Raw genomic sequence first — 21,964 nt, forward strand, 5'->3', positions numbered from 1 at the left:
TTGCAAGGAACATTCCTGCACACATCTTTGAGTACCTTGCTTTTCTTTAATGCAACTTCTCCTCTCTGTGGACTCAGCAGAGGAGTGCGTGCCTGACTGAACTTCCACACGTGCAATCCCTAAGGTCAACTTAGCCAAGATTTGCTAGTACCTCTCCTCCAGACTGTTGCTGGAGCTGCTGCCCAGAAGGAGCCCAAAGTGCCCATGGCATTGGGCACCTGGGATTTCCACCCCTGGCCTCTGGTGGTGCGGCCAGTGCCCTGAGATTTGCTGGGAACATCTGAACACACTTTCTACTGCTCCTTCCACATCTTACTCACCAATGTAGATCGTCACACTTTATCTTTTTGATCACTAAATGATTTCAAGCTCCTGGTCAGGACTGAAATGCTGGCAAGAGAGAGGAGCGAGTGAATGAAGACTCTGCTAATCGGCCTCTTTCTTCTTCACACAGCAATTTTCCTAACAGATGCAATTACATTTGAGAGCTTCAGAGAACAGAATCTTATGTTTTATTTCTTTATTCATCATTTTACAAATGGGATTCACTGTAAAAAGGAAATTGCCTTTGTGGTTCGGTTCTTCAGGCTGGAGTGCTCTGAGCTTCAGTTTTTACACCAGCTGCTGCTGCCACCTTTTCTCTGGTGGGTGAGAACCAGCCAGGGAGGGAGGCTAAGAAATCAGGTAGAGTTCCTTTAAATCCAATATATTTTTATTCTTTGTAAATACAATGAGTACAACCTTTTAACTTCACAAATCAGTTAATTCACTTTGTACAAGAAAAGTTTTACTCATCCTATGATAGTCCAAGTGCTGAATATTTTTCCTCAGTGCTAGTACCTAATAAATCAAAATGTGAAAAGTACAGCAGCTATTTTAAAATGTTTGTTTCTACATTTCCATAAGTATAGATTCATACCAAAGGAGCAGCTTATAGTGTAGGACGGTGTGTGTGTGTGTGTGTGTGCGTGTGTGCGCGTGTGTGCGTGCATGCGCGCATTCAAGGCTTTACTAGAAACCGGTTTTCTGAAAGGCATTGAAGAGTCTCAGGCTGTTAGCATCGGATCAATCAAGAAAGCTTTTAGCCTCCATCTCCTTGGGGTTCCTTCTGGCATCATGTCTCTGTTCATTTACTCTCTGGTGCGACTGACTGAGACACGAGTTCGGACCCCCATTGCCTTTGGTCGCAGCACTTTGTTAACGGGACAGCAATCTGCCTCATCATCCATCTCCACTTTATTTGGTTTGGCTGTTTTAATTCATCCTCCCTCAATTTGCGTTCTTTTAGTAAAGCTCTTCTATTTTTGAGATGTTATCCAACCTGAAGTCTTGGTGAGAGTCTCCTTTTCGTCCACCAATTCCTTTGACAAGGTTGCCTGGCCTACGGTATCAAAGAGAAGGAGGGTGGGGGAGAGGGGAAGAAGGGGAAGGAGGGGAAGCAGAAGGAGAAAAACAAAAGAAAGAGAAAGGAAAGAAAAAAGATAGAGAAAAGCAAGTCTCACGGCATAAGCTACCTTTCATTCACTAACTCGGTTCTGAAGGCCACTTCATGATGTATTACGATAGAAGAAAAACTTTTGATAAAACTTTTGATTTAAGACCTAACCATTATTTTTAAAATAATTTCTCCAACATAAAATAGTTCTGAAGGCTGCTGTCTGATGTTATATACAGAACTATATTTGGTTACCCAACATTATCTGCTAAAAAGGAAAAGAAAGTTCTACCGATGTTTCAGCTTTTGAGAGTTCAGCCTGATCTTCCAAGTAAGAAGCAGAATGGCATGGCCTGTGGCAACCTCCCTACTATTCAGCCCCCCTTCCCAGGGCGTGGCTCTGCTCGGGTGGTCCTGTGACAACCCCTTTCCTTCCCAGGCTGCCCTACCCTGGCTGAGGCAGCAGGTCAAAGCGACTGGAACTGTTTTGTGTCAATTGGCATTTTTTTTTTCCTGAAGGCTACACATTCCCAGGTTTATGCTTCCTGAAGGGTTTGTTAGTTGAGGCTTATTCTCCGTGGGTAGAAGTTCATCAGATACTGTCCCATCCTGAAAAGTGGGGACTCAGAGCTTAGATGTCACTGGATTTGTACATATCTGAAAGCAGTCTTGTAATTGGCACGTTGCCGATGGTTTTTTTGAAAAACACTTCTTCTATCGTTGACGGACTAATAGAACGTAAAGCTGGCAAAAGCAACAGGAGTTTTCCAAAGCGACAGGGTTGAGTGGGATATCTGGAATAGGAGAAGCCATGACAGCAAGGTAAGAGCGACGACTCATGGGAATTCGCATCTCATACGTGAACGCACACCATCTTCAGCATAATTTCCTGATTGGGCCTCTTTAATACCACACTCTACCTGCAACAGAGACCTACGCAGGTGCTACTGGCCCTGTTGTGTGGGTTGAATACTTGAGACATGAAGAACATAAATGATGCTGCCAAAATCACTGTCTTTACATTAGCAAAGGGGTTGCATTTCATTTGGAGAACAGGGAAGTTTAAGAAATACAGTTACTGGGGTGCCCAGGTGGCTCAGTCAGTTAAGCCTCCGACTTTGGCTCAGGTCATGATCTCACTGTTCGTGAGTTCGAGCCCCGCGTCGGGCTCTGTGCTGACAGCTCGGAGCTCGGAGCCTGGAGCCTGCTTCAGATTCTGTGTCTCCCTCTCCCCCTGCCCCTCCCCCACTCGGCTCTGTCTGTCTTTCTCTCAAAAATAAATAAACATTTTATTTATTTTTTTAATTTTTTTTAATGTTTATTTTTGAGACAGAGAGAGACAGAGCATGAACGGGGGAGGGTCAGAGAGAGGGGGAGACACAGAATCCGAAGCAGGCTCCAGGCTCTGAGCTGTCAGCACAGAGCCCGACGCGGGGCTCGAACTCACGGACTATGAGATCATGACCTGAGCTGAAGTCGGACACTTAACCGACTGAGCCACCCAGGCGCCCCTAAATAAACATTAAAAAAAAATTTTTTAAAGAAATATATTGCTAAGTGTAGGTCAAATAATACACTAAAGGTTGCCAGTGTCGAAAATAATCATGGTGTTGATGATAAAAGTAGCGATAACATTCACATTTTCTGATTCTCAAGGCTCCCTCATCAGGCTAGTTCCCTCAAATAAAATGGTTTCCTTCTCGAAGCAATTCTCCAAATTATTATTCAGGCATTATACTTAGTCACTCTCAGGAATAATTCCATCCTTATTACACTGCAAATTAAAGACTAAGTTCTGTTGGGTGGCAGTGCCACCCAACTTTCATGTCAATGAAATTGGCATATAATTAAAGATGTGAGAAATTGCTTAACAATTTCCTCTCTTGATGTCCAACATGCGTCTGTGCTCAGATGTGCAAGTTCGATTTTCTGCTGCCTTTAGATGCCTGTAAGCCACTTCCTCACTGTAGCCCTGATATTTCTTCAGTCAATTGTTTGGAATCAGGCATCCACATACTTTACAGGGAGGTCTCCCTCCACTACAACAAATCACCTGGAGGACTGAGCTCCAGGGACACCTGTCTGTACCCAAGCTGGGTCTAACTCCTGGCCACAAGGTGCTAGAAACTGACAGATATCAAAATTCCTTTATAGGAGCTAGGTAGCTGAACACTGCATTTAACTGACCAATCACTCCAACCTGCAAATAGAATCCAGGGGAGAAATTGTCATGGCTGTCTGTTAGCTTTGGGTACCCAGGAGTCCCTCTCTTCCACCTGATGAGAGGCTGATCATTCTTTCTGAGCCTCTGAGGACCCCAATTGGCTCCTTCACGGCCCACCTTCATAATCACCCAGGGACAAGGACCACCAGACCACATTTAATAATGTGGTATGGAAATGGTGGAGCTTAGCTACATTTTTTAAAATACCCTAATCCCATCACTTATTCTCCTTGCTCAAAATATCTTCTATGTTTCCTGGAAAGTAATCCCCAAGACCCCCATCTCCCTTCCCCCTTGGTCATTTACTCTCTTCAACAGCTCCCAGGGTCAGGCCGAGCAGTAAGAACCCTGCATTGCGTACGCAGGGGCTGCCTAGACAAGCCTCTGCCATGTCTGCAGCACTCACCCAACATGCTGGAAGTTTCCTACGGTGAGGAACCACTGTGGGAAATTGTAACTTTCAGAAAGGATAGATTTGGGGGAATCCATAGACCATTAACTCTTGATTTTCTGCAAGTAGAAAATCCACTCACCTACTCACCCATTCCTTTCATTTCCTACTTAGGAAAGGACTGGATAGTCAACAAGAATTAATTGTCTGTTAGATGTCGAGTACTGTACTACCTAGAAACAATAACAATGTGTGTGTGTGTGTGTGTGTGTGTGTGTGTGTGTGTGTGTGTGTGTGTATGTGAGTGAGAGACAGACAGAGACATTGAGAGAGTCTGACTAATCAACATTAATTTTTAGAATATAGGGGCACCTGCGTGACTCAGTCAGTTAAGTGTTTGACTCTTGATTTCGGCTCAGGTCATGATCTCATGGTTTGTGAGATCGAGCCCCACGTTGGGCTCTGTGATGACAGCACAGAGCCTGCTTGGGATTCTGTCTCTCTCTCTGTCTGTCTGTCTCTCTCTCTCTCTGTCCCTCCCCACTCTCAAAATAAATAAACATTTAATAAACAAAATTCCACGTCAAAGCAGTTGTGTTCTTTCAATTAATAATTTCCTTGTTTTGAGGCTGGGGTAGAAGTAATATACTTGTCATTTTCCTAAAATAGACTTCTGTTAATTTGTGGTTTAGCTCTCTCAGGTCACCCTAGGAGAAGCTTCTGGTGCACCAGGCCCTCTCAGGCTCCCCTTCCTCTTTGCTGGCACCTCTACCAGTCCCTCTACTGGCTGTCCCTGCAGCCCTTCTCCCCTGCTGAAGTCCTGCCATTCAAGGACCAGATCACATGTCATCTCCTCCATCACCCAGCCTTTCCAGACTTTCCTCAGCAACTAGAATTCATCTCTCCCACTCCACACTTTGCTTTTTCTCTCTTCTCTGTCCTCAATTGAATGATCACTTCTGCCTACTTCACGCAATGATAAGGGAAAGTGTCTTTTTCTTTCTAGTGTCCCACAATACTCACCAGGAGCCCCTCACATAGCAGAGTACTCAGCAAATGCTTGACTGAATCAGTAAGTGGATATCACATTCTTTTCAGTGTAATGTTCTTTATGCCTCAATGACTATAGATGTCAGAGGTCAGATATGACATACAAGTTCGTTTTTAGTGGGGCGGGGGGGGGGTAGTGCCCAAATTATGTACTGTTCCATTTTATAATTTTGAACAAGTATTAAGTGCTTACTATACATTCTGAAATTTAACATGGATTTAAATGTTTAAAACCATGGCACTTTAATTTGAAAGACATATACACATGTACTATCACTCAGCACAGGTTCACTGACACTCCATGGACAAGGAACGGTTTTATTCATTAGTTTTCAAAAGAGGATTTATAATAGAAATAAGCAGATCATAGCAGAAGTGGTATCACCCCCAGTGAATACAGGTGACTTGGTATTTCGCCAACCCCTTAGGTGAGAGAGATATTAACTACCTCTACCCTCTCAATGTAGTTACTCCTAGCAGAGAGTCTATGGGCGATGTTGAGATGATCAAGACAGGTTTGCATGGGCTTCCTTTCAAGGTCAATCGAAGAATAAACAACAGTAGCAACTCTTTTCTAACCTTAGATCTACCACAGTCCTAGCTTAGGAAGCTAGCAGGATTCCACCAACTCTTTAAAAGCCTTTTTTTTTTTTCCATCTTAAAATGGAATCAGAAAGTCTTTAACTCTTGGTGGACTTGTCCATTGGTGCCAGGAGGAGCACTGCTGGAGCTCCAGTGGCTGAGAGGTCCTACAACTAGCCAAGAATATTCTCTGCCAGTGGGCCCTGCTTGGCCAGAAGTTGCCATGACTCAACAGAACTCAGTGGATACCAGTCATCAAAGCCAAACAGCAATCATGATGGGGCTAAAGATGGCCTCTCAAGGATGATGTGACCACTCTCTAATATATCAACTAATATACCACTTTGGCCTTCATTTTTGACCTTTCCCATATCAGGGTCCATTCACACAAATGTGTTCAAATGTTTTGATGGATAAACTTGTTCAGCCAGGACAGCCATAAGGGGTCTGGCAATGCTTTCATTTGGATAATCTAATCTTATCTGCTCCTCTCACCCATCCTGTGCAATAGGTGAGGACACAGATTCTAGCTAAATTAACTGGCTGGCAACAGGATGATTAGCCACAGGGTCTGAACTGGCTTATTACTGCCTGCTCACACATTCACAATGGAAGCAATTTTCTTAAGTGCACATTCAAGGCAAACAAGAGTCACCTGGTATGGATGTAGCTGTTGAGGGTTAGCTGAGCCTCATCTTGAAGGGCTGCGATGGCAGCAGCATTCCGGAAACTTCTCAGTTCAGAACCACTGTGTGTAGGAACTAGAAATGAAGACCAGGAAACTGTGATAAGCGACACAGGAAATGCAGACGGGAAAGCAGCTCTCTGGAAATGGATGGCTAGCAGGAGAACAGTAGGGTCCCCACTGTCGAGAATGGGGCCAACCTAAGAGTATCAGCTCCCTTAAAAACCATCACCTCTTTTTGCAATGATCAGTCTGGACTTTGAGGTGGCAGAATTAGGGAGGTGGCAAAACTGTGGAAGGAGAAGAGACAGGGGTTGGCGTCTGCCTACCAGCTTTGAAAGTGACGATGCATTTTAGACAGGCAAATTCGGTAGCATCTAACCGGAGTTGTCTAAACCGAGCCACCACCTCTTGTAAAGCTTGTATTTCAGATATGATCTTGTTCAGCTTCTGGGAATCTGTGTTGTCACCATTCATGCCTAGAATAGAAATATGGAATAAATGCTCTAATATGAAGGCATTTTCATGATTTAATATTGATTTTTGACAGAATTCTGCATATCAATATCTATTCAATTGTCACTCTAAGATATCTGATTCCGTGTAAACTGGCTATATTGTATGAAAGTTAATATAAAATCTTCTCTTGGATGATAACAAACACAGTAATTTGCATTTAAATAACAATGCAAGCAGTCATGAATACAACAAAACAACATTATTTGCATTTAAATATAGATTTATAAATGACAGGTATACTCTATTGTTCAGCAGGAATTTGTTATTCTTTACATGTTGTTCTTTTTTCAGTAATGTATTTTTATGGTAATTTCTACAACAAAGTCATTAAATTGTGCAATTCTTACCAGATACAGCCAGTAGAGTGTTAGCATCAACCGGAATGGCCCATTGTGCTATTCCTAGAACAAACAGTTCTCTCCAAGCATCTTCCAAAAGCATCAGCTGTCATACAATAGATGTATAATATAATATAGTGTGTAATTTATAAATTTATAAACAATTTCAATATGTAAATTTCCATTATTTTAAAAAGTGTTTTAAATGCCTGTCTTGGTAATTTTTCCCCTGAATATTCTAGCTTTCTTTTCTTTTCCATATTTTCCTTTTTGAAAAGGTGCCTATAGATAAGCACATGCATCTGAGAGTCAGCCATTCCAATTCCCCAAACTTTGCTTCCTCTGGAAAGGGGTTTACCCCTCATTTCCTTGCATCCATTCATTCCTGACCACCTAGAAACTTCTCCAGAGACCCAGGCTCTATGAAATGCCACCAGCAGCTCAGCAGGTGATCCCTTTCATATAAAATGCTGATATTATCAGGGTCGAGGATTAGAGACTAAGCGTGCAGATCTGGGCCCCCATCTTCCTACAAGGTTGGGGGGCTGGGCAGGGAGCAAGGAGAAATCACTAAATCCCAAGAGGCATGCAGGGAAATCAGGGTGTAATTATGTTAATCGGGTTTTGCTGAGTTTACCTCATCTCACTGCCTGATTTTTCTGAGACTCATAAGTGGACAGCATCAAGGTGCTTGTCATTTTCATTCTAAGAAAATGTGCTACTGAATATTTAAAATGAAAATCTGGCTCCTTTTCCAAATTAATATACTGGATTCCACTCCATTGCAGTTTGCTTGTTGTTGAAGGGTTTCCACTGAAGGGCTAAGTGGCAGACAGTAAGTAAATTTTGTTTGTATTAAAGAGTATACAGATACCTGTTTTGAGAAAAAATAGCCAGTGTGCACACATGCACGTGCACACACACATGCACGTGCACACACACATGCACGCACACACACACACACACACAAACACACATACACACACACAGCAAATGGTTAGAGTCAGCCAGTAAACCTGGTCAAAGATAGAACCTAACCATTTTGAAAAAATCTGTTTTTGAAAAATCTCTCAAAAACCAGCCAATTCTGGATGATTTACGTGAAGGGATTTCCTTTTGAGAGCTAAGAGCTGAATTGTGAAGGCTTGTAACCAAAATCACAATAAGACCAAAGGTTTAATTTTGAAAATGCTTTATTTTTAGTTTTATTGCATTAAGTACAGAAAATAATACTTTAAAAATGCAAGGTAAACAATATCTAATTCTGACCATGTCTGAAAGTCCAGGCTATGGAAAAAAAGAACATCCCATGCTAGAAGATTAAATGTTTTGAGCACATTGCTAGGTCTGTCTGTAGGAAGGATGCTTCATATTAAAGGGCACTATCATGCTTTAATTAGGTATAAAATGAATTAAATAAATAAACCATTTGCTTTTAAAACTACTTATTAGTTTTTGGGAAGTTTGTCATTAATTTCCATGAATGTCTGGGTAACAGCCAATGGTTATTATGAACACTTCATTTTCTTTTTTCCCCTCAAGATTAGAAAAATTACAGCAGAAGCTATTTCTGATATTCCTAACAACAAAATTTCTGGCTTTTGTTACAATGTAATTTTTAGCAGCACATACTCTTTCTCCCTCTGAATGTCATTTACAACTGCAGAATTATGCACAATGCCCATGTGTTTACAAAACCTCTAAAAGTACTTAAAGAATCAAGGGAGATCCTAGCCTAGAGTATGCAGTGTACCCTTTAACTGCACATGCTGATAAATTAGTGGTCAAGGCTGTATCACAATGGAAAATATAAAGCTCTGGGACATAAAATACTAAGACTAGCCCTGAAAATATTACAGGGGAATACTCTCATCATCCATTTCTCTCAGGTCCAATATTCTTAAGAAACATCGTTTTATTATCAATTTTAAATATCATTAAGATTTCAAAAATTTGTGATTCAATTAAACAGAGAGAGAGGGAGAGAGATGTTCTTCTATATTTGTTTTTCATAGCCCAGATCTAACTTTCCTGAAATAACATAATTGCATCTCTTAGTAAGGGTTCCATAGCTAGATATTTTGAACCCACAGTAAGAAGCTAGTAAAAATCGTTTTCCCATTGCTGCTAGGAAAGGATAGCTGGCCTTCGTGATTTATCCAGATAACCTCCAGTTTCATAAGGCTGATGACTGTTGTTTTTTACCCAACCCCCTTCCCCGAGAGCTCAGTACCCTCTTGGTCATACCTGGTCCTGCAAAGATAGCGTGGAGAAAGCTGGTACACTCTTAGCCCACTTGATGCTCATAAACAGAAGCCTGGCAGCTGATTCACACACTGACTCTGTGGCCACTTCATACAGATACATTGGGGTCCCATTCACTTCATGGGGGTACTAAGCAGGGAAGAAAGAGAAACACCAGGGAGTGAGGAAACCACAGCTTTGCAAGAAGAGCCAATCTTTAAATTTTCTAATTAGAACAGGGAAGGAGACAGGAATTTGGGTGTTCTGCTGAAACATGCAGTTGCCATTGGTAGATAAAAAACAAACATCTATATCTATAGGCTTTGAGAAATAATAACCGTTGGGAAAGGCCCATTTCCAGTCTTTGGGGGCCCGTTCCTTCCAGAGGGGCATCTGGTTTTTCTGTCCCCTGTGGCAAGTTTTCCTCAGGCTGAGCAAAGTGCCGGGCCTGTCTCCCAATTTAGACAAGAGCTGCTTGCATTTGTGTAAATAAAAATAGATGTGAAAAAAGTATAAATTAATAGGCATCCCAAACACAAATATGCATATGAGTATTTTTAGAAAGGATTAGTATATTATGGAAATATTTCAATTAGACATCTTAATCATTCACAGAGCATTCCCATTCATAACTGACAACATATTCATAACACTACTTTCCCAAGCTTATTATACACATCAAGGGTAAGAAAGCAATATTAAATATTGTGCTTGTGTGTGTGCCCAGGTGTTTGGCTTCCTTGCAGAGTGGGGCTGCAGCTGGCCCTCCCCTTCTCGGCCTGGAGTGGGTGCTTTGGGTAGGTACCAGCTGGAAGCCTGGAAGGCAGTCCCTAGGTGGCAGCCTTTTGAAATGGTTCAGGCTGTGGCCCTGCTAAGTAGAGACTCAGTCGTGATATAAATACATGCATCTCAGAAAAGAGGGAAGGGAGAGTGGAAACTGAAGCCAGATTCCTCAAACTGTCCTAACAGGGTGAGCTCCACACATTGTTGTTGCATTAGGGACCCACAGCTTTGCCCAAGGAAACAGATCCCTGAGATCTTCAACTCAGGGACTCTTTTCTACCAGCTGTAGCCAACTCCTTTTTGCTAGAAACAGAAGTGCTCTTCTAGTCTCCAGAAATACCTAGGTTGTTCAGCCAGGGCTCCACACCAAGGGATTTTTTTTTTTAACAGGTGCAGGTTCCTGGGCCCCACCTCAAATTTGCAGAAACAGACTCTATGGGGAATGGGCCAGGGAGTCCACATTTGTAGCCATCTCAGAGAGTGACTTTACTGACCACTAAAATTTGAGCACTCCTGGCTGAACAGGGAAAAGTAGGGAGGGGGCCTACAGCTCCCTGCAGAGCCTGACTCGGCACCCGCACCGTGGCCAGGTCTGTCTTTTGCTTGACCCCTCCCCGCTCAGAAGAGATGGGCAGGCCCTTCTCCTCCCTCAGCCAGGCACCAGACTCCCTGAGTCCAGCAGGGACACGAACCTTGGGCGTGGGCTGAGCCAGACTCACGAGAGTCTGCCGCTCCGGGGTGGCGGACACGGCGGCCAGCTCCAAGCCATGCGGCTCCAGCTGCGTGACTGCGGTGAAGAAGGCTGGCGCGGGCAGCGCTGCGGAGGGGAAGTGCGCAGCCGCCCCGTTCTCTTCCTTATGTCCACGGAAGTAGAGAGCCACCTGCTTGCGAATGGTGGACGTCCGAGGCCCCCGCTCGTGCTGCACCGCTGCAGAGACAGACAGATGGACGAATGCCCAGGGATCAAAGACTGGACAACACTTAGCCGCTGCCGCTCTCCCGGGCCAAATGCCCCATCTGGGCAGGCAAGGTCACTAGCGAAGTGAAGAGAGGGAGGGAGAGGGAATGTGTGCGCAGAGGACGCTCTGACAATGTCTTACACTGGAGGCATTAGAGAGCTGAAGCTGAGAAGAGGAGCCGGGCCCCAAGTGTCTGATAATGGCCACGCCTCAAGCAAGACTAGGTGTGCTCTCTGTGGGTTCAGGACTCTTTCCCACCCAGGGTGGTCGCAGGGAAACCAGAAACCTTCTGGGCAGGAGTAGTTAGATACCCTTTTATGCGACAAAAGGGAGAGGGAGCATTGCACCCAGCCAGGCACAGCGTCCCTGCACACTTTTCCTGCTCCCCCACCTCCACCCCCGCCGAAATGGCTTTTGGCCTCCTAGGGCGTCAGGAGAAAAAGAGCCCGGGGCACACTGTGGGATGGAAAAAGGGAGCGCCCGTCTTGGAGTGTGCTGGAGGAAGGCAAGGGAGATGTGACAATTACCGCCAACAGTTTAAACAAACAAATTAATTCAGGGCAATCTTCCGTTCGCAGAGCTTGACAACTTGTCAATACACAAGTTCAACAGGTTGGACGCTCCCTCCTGCTTCCTGCGCCGCGGAGGAAGGATCACTCCCCAGTGGGCGCTGTGCCTCCTGGTGCTGCCACCCAGTCCGGCCCGTCGCCAAGGCAAAGTCCTCTCAGCATCCTGTCCTGAGACCCCATTCCTCCCTTTCGGCCCGCCCCCCCGCCCCCCCCCCCCCCCCAGTGCAACCCAGGCCAGGCCTGGGGCGCCCTCGCCAGGACACCACCGGGCACGCACTTGGACTAAGCTCTTTGCGCAAGAAGCACCTTACTGCCTAGTTCTTGCTGCGAGCGTTTAAGAGCCTTCTGGGAGTTGGGTGTCAGAGGCACCCCCAGGCATCACCCTGCCTCTCCAGCCTCTCTTTGTAAAACCGAGAGAAGGCCCAGAAAAAGTCCAGATCGCCACAAAGGCCATCCTGATTTTGGAATCTTGAATTAGCAAACAAGGGCTTGAAATTCCGAGTGCTTGTGTCTCTGCCCTCCCTCCTCCGACACAGTTCCCCAGTCCCCACGATCTCCACCCTCGAAGGCTATCCAGACTGCGAGATTCTGCGGGAGACTAACAGGCTTAGAAGTGGCCACAAAAGAGCTGCAAGGAGAGGCTAGAAGAGGTATTAGGATGTGAAGCAGGAAATACCGCGCGTGTGTGCCCAGCAGACTGGGGCTCCCGGGATCGCGGTCTCCGTGGGGGTGGTTATGGGGCACTAGTTTCCAATGTGGCCATGGGCCATACTTGGAGAGTTCCATAGAGTGGGGGTGGGGGGCTCATGCAGAGAGACGGAAGGATATGACTGAAAGTCCGAGGCCAATTCCCAGCATCTGGAAAGATGTGCTGGGGAGATGATTTACATTCATTGGAGTGCCATGTATTTTCTGTACATATAATTTGCTTACTAGTCAACCAACATTAGAGCGATAAAAATCGGTACTGATTACCATCTTTGTTCATGTTGACTTCCAAACACTTCTTCAGCCGACACGCCCTGCACTGGTTTCTGTGCGTCTTGTCCACCGGGCAGCCTCCCTGGAATAGAGCGCAGGAGGTCAGCGGCCCAGGGCCTTTAGACTGGAGACGCGAAGCCGGCGCCAGGTGGAGGGAAACGTGGAGGCGGGAATGGACCCCGCCACGGACCTAGGAGCTGCAAGCCTGGGTCCGCCAGACTCAAAGGTCTTGGGCATGAGCAGGGCCAGGCAGAGAGAGGGCTGGGATTCCAGGGGCTACTTCAAAAGGAACAGCCCCTGACCCTACGAAAGTGGACAAGGAGGAAAAGTCCTTCTCCAAGCAGGTGAAGGGTCCCAGCGCCTGGTTGCCCGACTGCTGTGCTGGAAGGAGCTCTAGAGGGGAACTTCTTCCAGGCGCGGAGGTGGTGCAGCAGGAGCGACACTTTTCAGTACCGAAGACAGCGACCTGGCCCAGAGGCGGAGGCGTCAGAGCTGGGCTGGGAGCAGGCATGCTGGTCGGGATCGCCGCTATGTCCAGTCTACCTCTTTCTGTCACTTTCTGTCAGATAACTCTCTCCCATTTATTCTTCACTATGCTGTTTCCTTACTCTTGCCGTTGTACCTGAAGCCATTCTTATAACCAGCATGTGAAACTTGTCTTAAAGACTTGCCTCAGCACAGATTCATGGAAACAAAGCCATTCCTGGAAAGTGAGGCAGAAGCCAGAGTGATTAGGAGGGCAAGACCTACGGAGGTGAGGATGGGAAAGGAAGAGTCCAAGGCCTAGGCAAAATCTACAGATGCCCGCTATGTAAATATGACCAGAAAGATAATGTGATGGACTGTCTGACAAAACGATAATATGGACTGAGAAAATTGGCATTATAACTGGGGGAAAAAAAAGAGCTAATTACTGACTTACAAATATTGATTTGAGATGCACGAGAAAATAAATGTTTTAACTAATGACACTTTCTGGGAAACTATTGGCTATTAGAAGAGGAAATTTACAGGGGCGCCTGGGTGGCTCAGTCAGTTAAGCGTCCAACTTCAGCTCAGGTCATGATCTCATGGTTTGTGAGTTCGAATGCCATCGGGCTCTGTGCTGACAGCTTGGAACCTGAAGCCTGCTTCGGATTCTGTGTCTCCCTCTTTCTGTTCCTCCCCCGCTTGCACTCTCTCTCTCTCTCTCTCTCTCTCTCAAAAATAAATAAAGATTAAAAAAATTTTTTTAAAGAAGAGGAAGTTTACAGAGAAAGTTTCTAATGGAACTTCAGTGTTCATTCAGTGTTAGGTGTTATTACTGAGGGAACTTATACATAGATACATATAGTCACAGCTACATATGCATTTTATACACCAAAAATACAGAATAAGTTTGGTGCTCTTCTCTGTTTATACGACTTGCTACTGTTACATGTACACTGGGAAGAAAGAGAATATAATAAATGCATTTTATTTTGCTTCATAACCTAAAAAATTCATATACTCTGAATTTGGAGTATGCACACTTTCTGAAATAGCCCTTAGGAAAAAATAACACACTTGAATATACTTTTTTATGAGATCCCACCCTTCTGATTTAAAATATATTGAGGTAATATTTACAATAAAGGTGGGGCAGAGGTTCATAATAATTTCCATATGTTTTAATTACTATTAACAATAAATTAGAATATTATTTATCTAATCTTAGAATAAAAGAGATAAAGGAAATAATCTTTGCTTTCTAAGTGAATTCTTTAGGGCAACTTTGAGGGCCAGTGTAATAGCTCAATGTAAAGAGGTTTAGAGAACTTGTTATTAAATGCAGTCATATATCTATCCTCAAATGTCATCTTCCTAGTATTCTGATAAACAAGCTAATGCAAAATCGAAGCCTTCATTTGTTCTTAAGAGTGTCTTGAAATCAGATCATATGTATATAAATATCTGAAGCTTGAGAGAAAGATGAGTGCTTGAGCTCAGCCCATTTATTCTCTCTGTAAGGAGAGGACACCAAGCCTGATGAGTCTATTATCAGTCCTTTACAAGGACTTGGACTGACATCAATATGTTTGAATTGATAGCCAACCCCTTTGAAAATATCAAGCATAACATCTGAGATTTTGATTCCCCAATTCTGTGCATTGCATAAAATTAAAAGGTAATTTAAGTAGAAGCCTGCTCAAATCTGAGGACCCACAGTAATCTCATATTCCTGTGGGGCTACAGGGATACAGCCCTGCATGTGTATAATGTGATGTGTCCATATGGTGAGCTAGAAACTGATACAGAGCTGTGTACCCAATTAAACAGGTAACAGGGCTGGAGTTCAAAATAACTTATCCAAATGTAAATATCATCATGTTTTTGTTGATAATCCAAATCTATTGGAAATTAATATGAGCAGACATAGCTTTAGAAATAGAATAATTCACTAGCAGCAGACAATATTTGTGTATGTATACACATATATAAATATTAATTAGTGAAGATGTTTTACCATTTTGGTTACCAAAGGATGACTTCTGACTAATACTTTCTCCAGGATCTTCTTGGGAGTCAAAGTGGTGGCTCTGTGCTGAGGGTCTGTGTGCCTGGCTGAGGAAAAGGCAAAGTGTGGGGCCAAAAGGCTGATCTCCTTGAAATGAGCCTATTGCTGAGCTGGGAACTGAGTCAGGGGGTCCTACTTGCTCTTTCTGGAAGCTTTGGCTCACTCTCAGCCCATGCTCTAACCCCCTTGTCTCTGTGAGATAGTTCTGCTTGCTCAAGACCAAAACACAACCAACCAGGCACATCTTCTAAGCAGAGAAAGAGAAGACATGGGAATCTTGGAGAGGATCCAATTTACCTCTTCCTTGAGAGTCTTCTTTTCCTGTGCACTCTGCCTTTCCTGTGACTCTGCCTAGCTAAAGTCACATGGGTGCTGAAGCCCCACTGACCACTACCAGAGCAGTCCTGCTACTCTGAAGTTGAAAGGACACAGCCCTTCACAGGGCAAGCCCTCCGTGTTCCAAATGATCATGCTCACTTTGGGTGGCAACCTTGACTGAGATGCTTTGTGCCTTTTCCTTCTACCATGGCAGGCAGTGGTCAGGTCACTGAGCTTGGGTGCTGCTAGGAATGTGGGTGGGGTGCAGGCAACAGAACATAGCCTTTCTCCAGATTGCCCTTGTGGTTTAGATTCTGAAGTTCCTTAGGTACCCTCCTCTGACTTCAAAGCCACTGGGTGTGGGCCATACCCTGTGTCAAAGTGTGTCAAAGGATTGCAAAAAGTGGGACGTGTGTGTGTGTGTGTGTGTGTGTGTGTGTGTGTGTGTAGGGAGGAGCCGGGATTTCAGATTTTCCCCTGCAAACTCTGTATCTTCCCTTAGCTCTTCCCGCCTTTCCCACGCGGAAGAGCCTCTGAGCGTTGAGGCGGGAAGGAGGGAGAGGAAGGGAGAGGTCAGAGCTTGGTCTCTCCCCAGCAGCCTGGAAACTCGGAGGAGGCCTTGGCACAAACAAAGAAAGGGGAGGCAGCAGACGGAAGCCGGGCGGTGCAGCCCTGGCCGAGGTACCTGGTTTCCAGATTTGCAGACATACGTCCTATTCCTTCGGATACTCCGTTTGAAAAACCCCGAGCAGCCGTCGCAGGCGTAGACCCCGTAGTGTTTCCCCGAGCTGCGGTCGCCGCACACTTTACAGGGGATATCTAAAATACGGCCTGAAATCGCAGGAAAGACAGGGAAGGGGGGAAGGGGCGAGAAGGAGAGGAGGGCGGAGAAGAGGGAGGAAAGGGGAGCGGGAGAGAGAGATGCTAAGCAATCTGACCTCTGAAGGGATTAGCACCGAAGCTGCGGTAAAAGCAAATAATGAAGTGATTTTATAGCCAAACTTTTTTTCCTTGAGCAAGTGTCAGTTTCCTACAATGAGCATTATTCATGCACCGCTACATGTATTTGGGTCTCTTCTAATCGCTGAGACCCATTTTGGAATAAAAGATTACAGCAGGCCGGGGCGGCAGCACGGCCGCCGCTGCCTTTCTGCTCCGCGGAAAGTTTGGCCGCGTCCCTCCCCCGCTCTCGCATTAAACAGAGAAAGTTGTTAGCGCGCGAGGAGACAAACTTGAAATGTAAAAGGGGAAAGAAGAAAAACAAACACGGCTGGAACCGGGGATGGCAGCTGGAAGGCAATCGAGTTTTCTCTGAGCTGCCGGGCGGTTGTTATTATTAGGATTATTATTGTAATGCTAATACTAGGATTATTAATGATAATAAGGGTAGTGGTAATTGCCCAACTTTCGCTTTACCTATTTTAAAAAATGCTTAGTGGATCGCTTTTGAGAAATTATTTCTTTTAGGAAAAGAACATTTTCCCCCCAAAGTAACTAGGACCGGGCTGGGCAAACGAAAGAGAGTGACGCGTGTGCGATCCCTTAGCAGGTTAGCGCGGGACAGCCACCCCCTTCTCCCTCCACTCCCCAAGTTCTTCTTCCTCAAAGACCTGTCTCCTCACACTAGATCTCGGTTGGGTCCCTTCCTGCCTGTTTTCCACCACTGTGGGAGGCTGATATTTTAAAGGATGTAGCTGGTTTCTCTAGACTGTCCTCCACCCTTACTGGCCTCGACAGTCGCCTGGTTTAAGAGAACTTTCCTTGGAATCTCCTCAAGCCTGGGGTGGCCATGGACCTTGGAGGAATGTTACGGAGAGGGTTGTATCCCAAAATTCAGAAGAGAAGGAACTATTTTCTCTAAGGTTCAAGAGTCCAACAAGCCTGAAGAGATTTATAGGGACTTAGAAATCTTTCCTCCCACAAAGTATTAAAGTGTTAACATTTTGGTAGTAACAACAATGATAGTAATAATTAACTTCTTTACATTAAATTTTCAAGTCGCTACTCGACCAAAGGCCTCCAGTCTGGGCCCGAGATGCCTCCGCCTCGATGAAACTGGACAGTTGCTCCCTGGGGCGCTCAGGTTCGGGAACGCTATCAGGCTGGGGTGCAGAGAAGCGAGTCAGAACAACCCGGCAAGGGGAATAGAGAAGGCGTGGGCCCCACGTCGGGAAGGGCCGCTGAGGTCTCAGAAGTGGAAACTTGCTCGTGGATTTTGAGGCGTCCTGGTAGGCGCGAACCCCTGACCAAGGCCTAGGAGGACCTGCTGGAGGCCGGGAAGGAGGGACTTAGGGAAAGCGCCGGCGGCCAGGGTGGGGGTGGGGGTTCGGGAACGACCAAGCTCGGCCTGGGTAATTACAACCCCGCCATAGCACCTGCCTATACAGCCACCAGTGACCCGTCAAAAAGAGTAGCATGGGAATTCAGACGGCGACAAAGGCCGGTGGGGGAGGCGCGCGGCGAGGCGACCACCGCCTCGACGCCCCCTTTCCAGTACTGTGGGAGGAGAGGTTGTGCTGGGGGGAGGAAGGGGCTGGAGAGCGCCAGGAGAGGCCACAGCGGGTCTTGTCCCTCACCCCCTTCGGCCCGTCAGTGCGCCCAAAGGAACTCACAGCCGCCCAGCAACCGGGGACGCAAGCTCTGCTGCGCCGCACTCACGCTAGAAACAGTAAACTTGGTTTCCATATTTTGCAACCATCGTTCCCAGCATGACACAGGCCCTCTGGCTGAGCGGGGGTCCATGTTTGGGGTTCAGCAATCTTGTCGCCCCAGCTGTCTTCTTCCTGGTAGCAGTTTTGATGATGCCAAGATGAGCGCGCAGGAGGAGCAGTGGTGGGCTTTCTTCCCCCCCCCCCCCCCCCCCCCCGCTTCCCATCCAGACAGAGGACAGGGACACACATCTCTGGAGAAACCCATGGGACGCAGGGAGGACCAGTGCAGGGTGGGTGACTCTCCTCCAGATGGGGCGGGGTGCGGGGCTCCTCGACAGTCGCCCCTCGGGGCCTCCACAGCTGCGGGTCGGCCCTGCCACGGAGCAGACCTCCGAGTCACGGCTCCTGGGGCAGATTAGAGGCAGGCGTACTCGCCCGGGGCGGGGCACAGGAGGGAGGGACGCGAAAATTCCGGGGCATAGCGGGTCTGCGCCTCAGACTCCGCCACCCAGCCACGTAAAGGTGACTTGGGGTCACGAGACAAGCTGGTTGACCCCGTTGCAAAGCTCCTCTCATTTAGCAAACCGAGCGAGCTCCGACGTGAGGCAGGCGGGAGTTTCCTGAGGCTGGAAAACCGTTCTTAACTTCCCTCGCCAGGGGGTCCCCTCGGGGCTTTTTGTGTGTCATAATTGCCTAAAGATATATGGCAGCTTCGATTACTGTAATTACCATCAGAGGCTGTTGAAAGAAGTTAGTCTGGGCTGCAGGGGTGACTGGCCGGGGTCTTGTTACCACCCAGGCGGGGCTCCCGGGTGACATCGCTCTGCCCTCCAGCTGTGCGAAACCGAGCGAGGCGGGGGCCGCAGACCTCGCGGCCCGGCTCGGTCCTGACCTCGCCCGCTGCGCGCCGACCTCCTTGCCGCCCGGGGCCCGAGGGCCGCAGGTCTCGGGCCCGGCTGCCGCCACCTGTCTGGAGAAGGCCGGGATGCAGCGGCGCCGCGGGCGGGGGCCGCCTTCCTGCGGGCCTGAGAAACTGTAACAGCTGCGGCCGAACCCGCGCCGGGTCTCAGGCTTCCGAGGCCGAACTCGGGCCCTTGGGAAGTTGGAAAGCTCCCAAGTTTCCCCAGCGTGTCACTCAGCCGTTCTTTCTGAGTCCGGGCCGTTCACCTAGGTGCCAGTCCACCGCGCGCGGGTGCGGGCCCCCAGTGAACCGAGCTTGGCGCCTGCCCCTTCCCCCTGTTCCGAGGCCTCGCTTTTCAGGCGCCCCCCCGCCACCCCAACACGCATCAACCCCGCCGACTCCTCACCCCAAGTGGGCGAACGAGTCCGAGGCTCCTTACTTCTAGGGAAAAAGGCGAGGGCCTGTCTCAGGGCGAAGTAGCCAGGAGGCCTGCCGAAGCCCGCAGGCTTCTGTTTTTGCATTAGAGGCTCGGAATGCTGCAGAAAAGGTTTCCTTCTGCCCCTCCAGGGAAGGACCTCACCCTCCAGAACCTGGGCCACAAAAAGCCAGGCCTCCTCGCTTCCCAGAAATTGGAGCAGCAAGGGCCAGCGTAGGCCGGAGGCTAACTGGAAACGCCAGGCCTCCGCAAGGGTCGGCTCTGATTTGTGCGGCGGCAAAGTTTCCTGCTCTCTTCCCTCTGCCCTGGTTCTAAACATCTCTCCATTTCTCTTTATTGTTCACGTTCACTTCACTTGAATTTTTAAAACGGTAACACCCAAACCAAAGCGAACGGATAAAGTGAATTGCTTGCCACTTAAGTGGGACTTCATCATCAGTTCTCAGAAGTATCTTGGATTCTCCCAACTTTCAAAGACTCAAGACAATGAGGGCGTGAGGGGAGGGGGTGTTTGAGGAAAGCAAGGAGCCGCAAAAATGCTATAGGCAAAGACAACAAGGGCGGCGGGAGATCTCCGGGACGTGGGGACTGCGGCGGGGGCTACCTCCAGTCTTGGGCCCCGGAAAAGGCAGCCCTGGGCCACCGGAAGGCGGGAACTGAAATGCCCCCAGGAGATCCGAGCCTTGCGACAACGCCCGCCCGCGCCGGCTCGGGCCTCCACATTCTCGGGTTCCGCAGGCACTGGGAGAGCAGATGCCCTCACACACACAGACACGGAGCCCCCCACTCTGGCGTCTGGGGTTGGTTAGAGATCAGCCACGGCTCGACATTCTGACGGGGAGCTACCAGCTAGGCAAGTTTGAGGGAGGAGAGAAGCGCGCGAAGGGAACAGGCCGCACACTTCTGCCTCTGCCGAGCTCCCGCTCGAAAAATCCTTGGGATTAGGGATTTGGTCCCCTCTTTGCTAGAGCGGTTCGCCATACTTTAAATTCCCCAGTTATGACCTACGCGGATTTAGGATTAAGGAAAATGTGACTTTTAAATTGTTTCTGCTTCCCAGTTTGCAGGATTATTTGAAATAACTAGAAACGGGGTGCAAAGCATTCCTTTCAAATCCGCTTTGCGCAGAGTTGCTTTTGCGCGCTGGAGCTCGGAGTTTTGAGCGAGCGTGTTATTGTGCTGCAGCCTGGAGCTGCGGCCTAGTTCCCGCCCCCCGTCGACACTCCCCCCCTCCCCTTTCCCCGCACCTGGTCTCTAAGCGGATGCGACTCGAGGGACTGGCGGGCTGCATGGGTCTCAACCTTCCCACCAAACCAGGGAGGGGGGGGGGGGGATGAGAAATCAAGCAATCCAGAGGTAACGAAATTCTTCCCTCACCACGAAACATCCCGACTCACGGGCTACAAGGAGCTGGGCCAAAGCGCACACGCCGCCGGAGTCCCTTTCCCGGGCTCGGAGCCGCAGCGTTCCGGGCAGGATCTCCCCGGACTCCTCTCCCGCCCACCCCAGGCTGCGCGCCTGAGCCCCGCGGCGGCCCGAAAGGTACCCACTTGTTGATCCGGCCGGCTTGCTCATGCTGGCTGTCCCGGGGCGGAGCGGTTGGTGGGCGCTGCCCGAGTCCCGGCCGGCAGCGCCCGCCTCGCCGCCGGGCGCCGCAGCTCTCCAGCCGCCCTCCAGCCTGCAGGCTCCCGGGCCGGACAGGTGGGTGTCGGTTGCGCGCTGCGCTGCTCCCTGGGCGTTCAGAATTCGTTCCACAGTGGGAATTTAAGCATCCTCAAGTTTCTTCCCGGCTCTTGCAAAACCGCAGCTGCTGGGAATGTTGCTTGGTATGGACACACGCATGGACAGACAAACGGAGAGACGGACGGGCAGATCGAGGAAGAAGGGAGGAGGACAGCGAGAGAGGAATAGTGAAGGACAGAGACGGAGACACAAAAATGGTCTTCCTACGGAGCAAAAAGGACAAGATCCCACTCTTTCCCCATCCCTGTCTCTCAGTCTTCAATTTCTCCTTCTACATTAGGCATGCAGAGTGTGGCCAGATCTCTACAGACCGCTGCTCTTTTAAGGAAAGAAGGAAAACACCACCGCAGTCTCAGGCAGATGGGCTCGGCGCTGCCCAAACCAGAGAGCGGAGTGGGAAACTAGATTGCTGGGAAGTCTTCCGAGGGAACAGGCAGCCGGGTCCCAGTTTCCGGGGAGAGCCGCGCACTGAGCGGCAAAGGGTCCCCGAAGTTCATTACCCCGTGACTTTGTGCTTGTCGCTGCGGGCTGGGTCCCCTGTAATATCTCCAGAAGCGCTCTGACAGGCAGCCGCGGGGAGGGGAATAGGGCGTCCCTGGCCCACTTAGCTTTTCCCCCA

The 21,964-nt window shown here is 48.2% G+C and overlaps 1 protein-coding gene across 2 annotated transcripts; it reads right to left on the reverse strand.

The window, feature by feature from the left end:
* Positions 1-493: 493 nt before the first annotated feature.
* NR2E1 (nuclear receptor subfamily 2 group E member 1) lies at positions 494-21,941 on the reverse strand. 2 transcript variants are annotated; one of them, XM_019443025.2, is made up of 9 exons: positions 21,153-21,941; positions 16,300-16,445; positions 12,755-12,842; positions 10,944-11,179; positions 9,472-9,618; positions 7,234-7,330; positions 6,697-6,846; positions 6,338-6,443; positions 494-672 (listed from the first exon to the last, which is right to left on the reverse strand). In XM_019443025.2, the coding sequence occupies exons 1-9, from the start codon at positions 21,175-21,177 to the stop codon at positions 606-608; spliced, it is 1,062 nt and encodes a 353-aa protein (XP_019298570.1). In that variant the 5' UTR covers positions 21,178-21,941; the 3' UTR covers positions 494-605. The 2 variants fall into 2 exon arrangements, with proteins under 2 accessions (XP_019298570.1, XP_019298569.1); XM_019443024.2 differs by lacking the exon at positions 494-672 and adding an exon at positions 695-2,229 and having other exon boundaries at positions 21,153-21,937.
* Positions 21,942-21,964: the final 23 nt, after the last annotated feature.

The sequence above is a fragment of the Panthera pardus genome, unplaced genomic scaffold (assembly GCF_024362965.1).
Source record: "Panthera pardus isolate Hobbes unplaced genomic scaffold, ASM2436296v1 HiC_scaffold_17, whole genome shotgun sequence".
Taxonomy (NCBI): domain Eukaryota; kingdom Metazoa; phylum Chordata; class Mammalia; order Carnivora; family Felidae; genus Panthera; species Panthera pardus.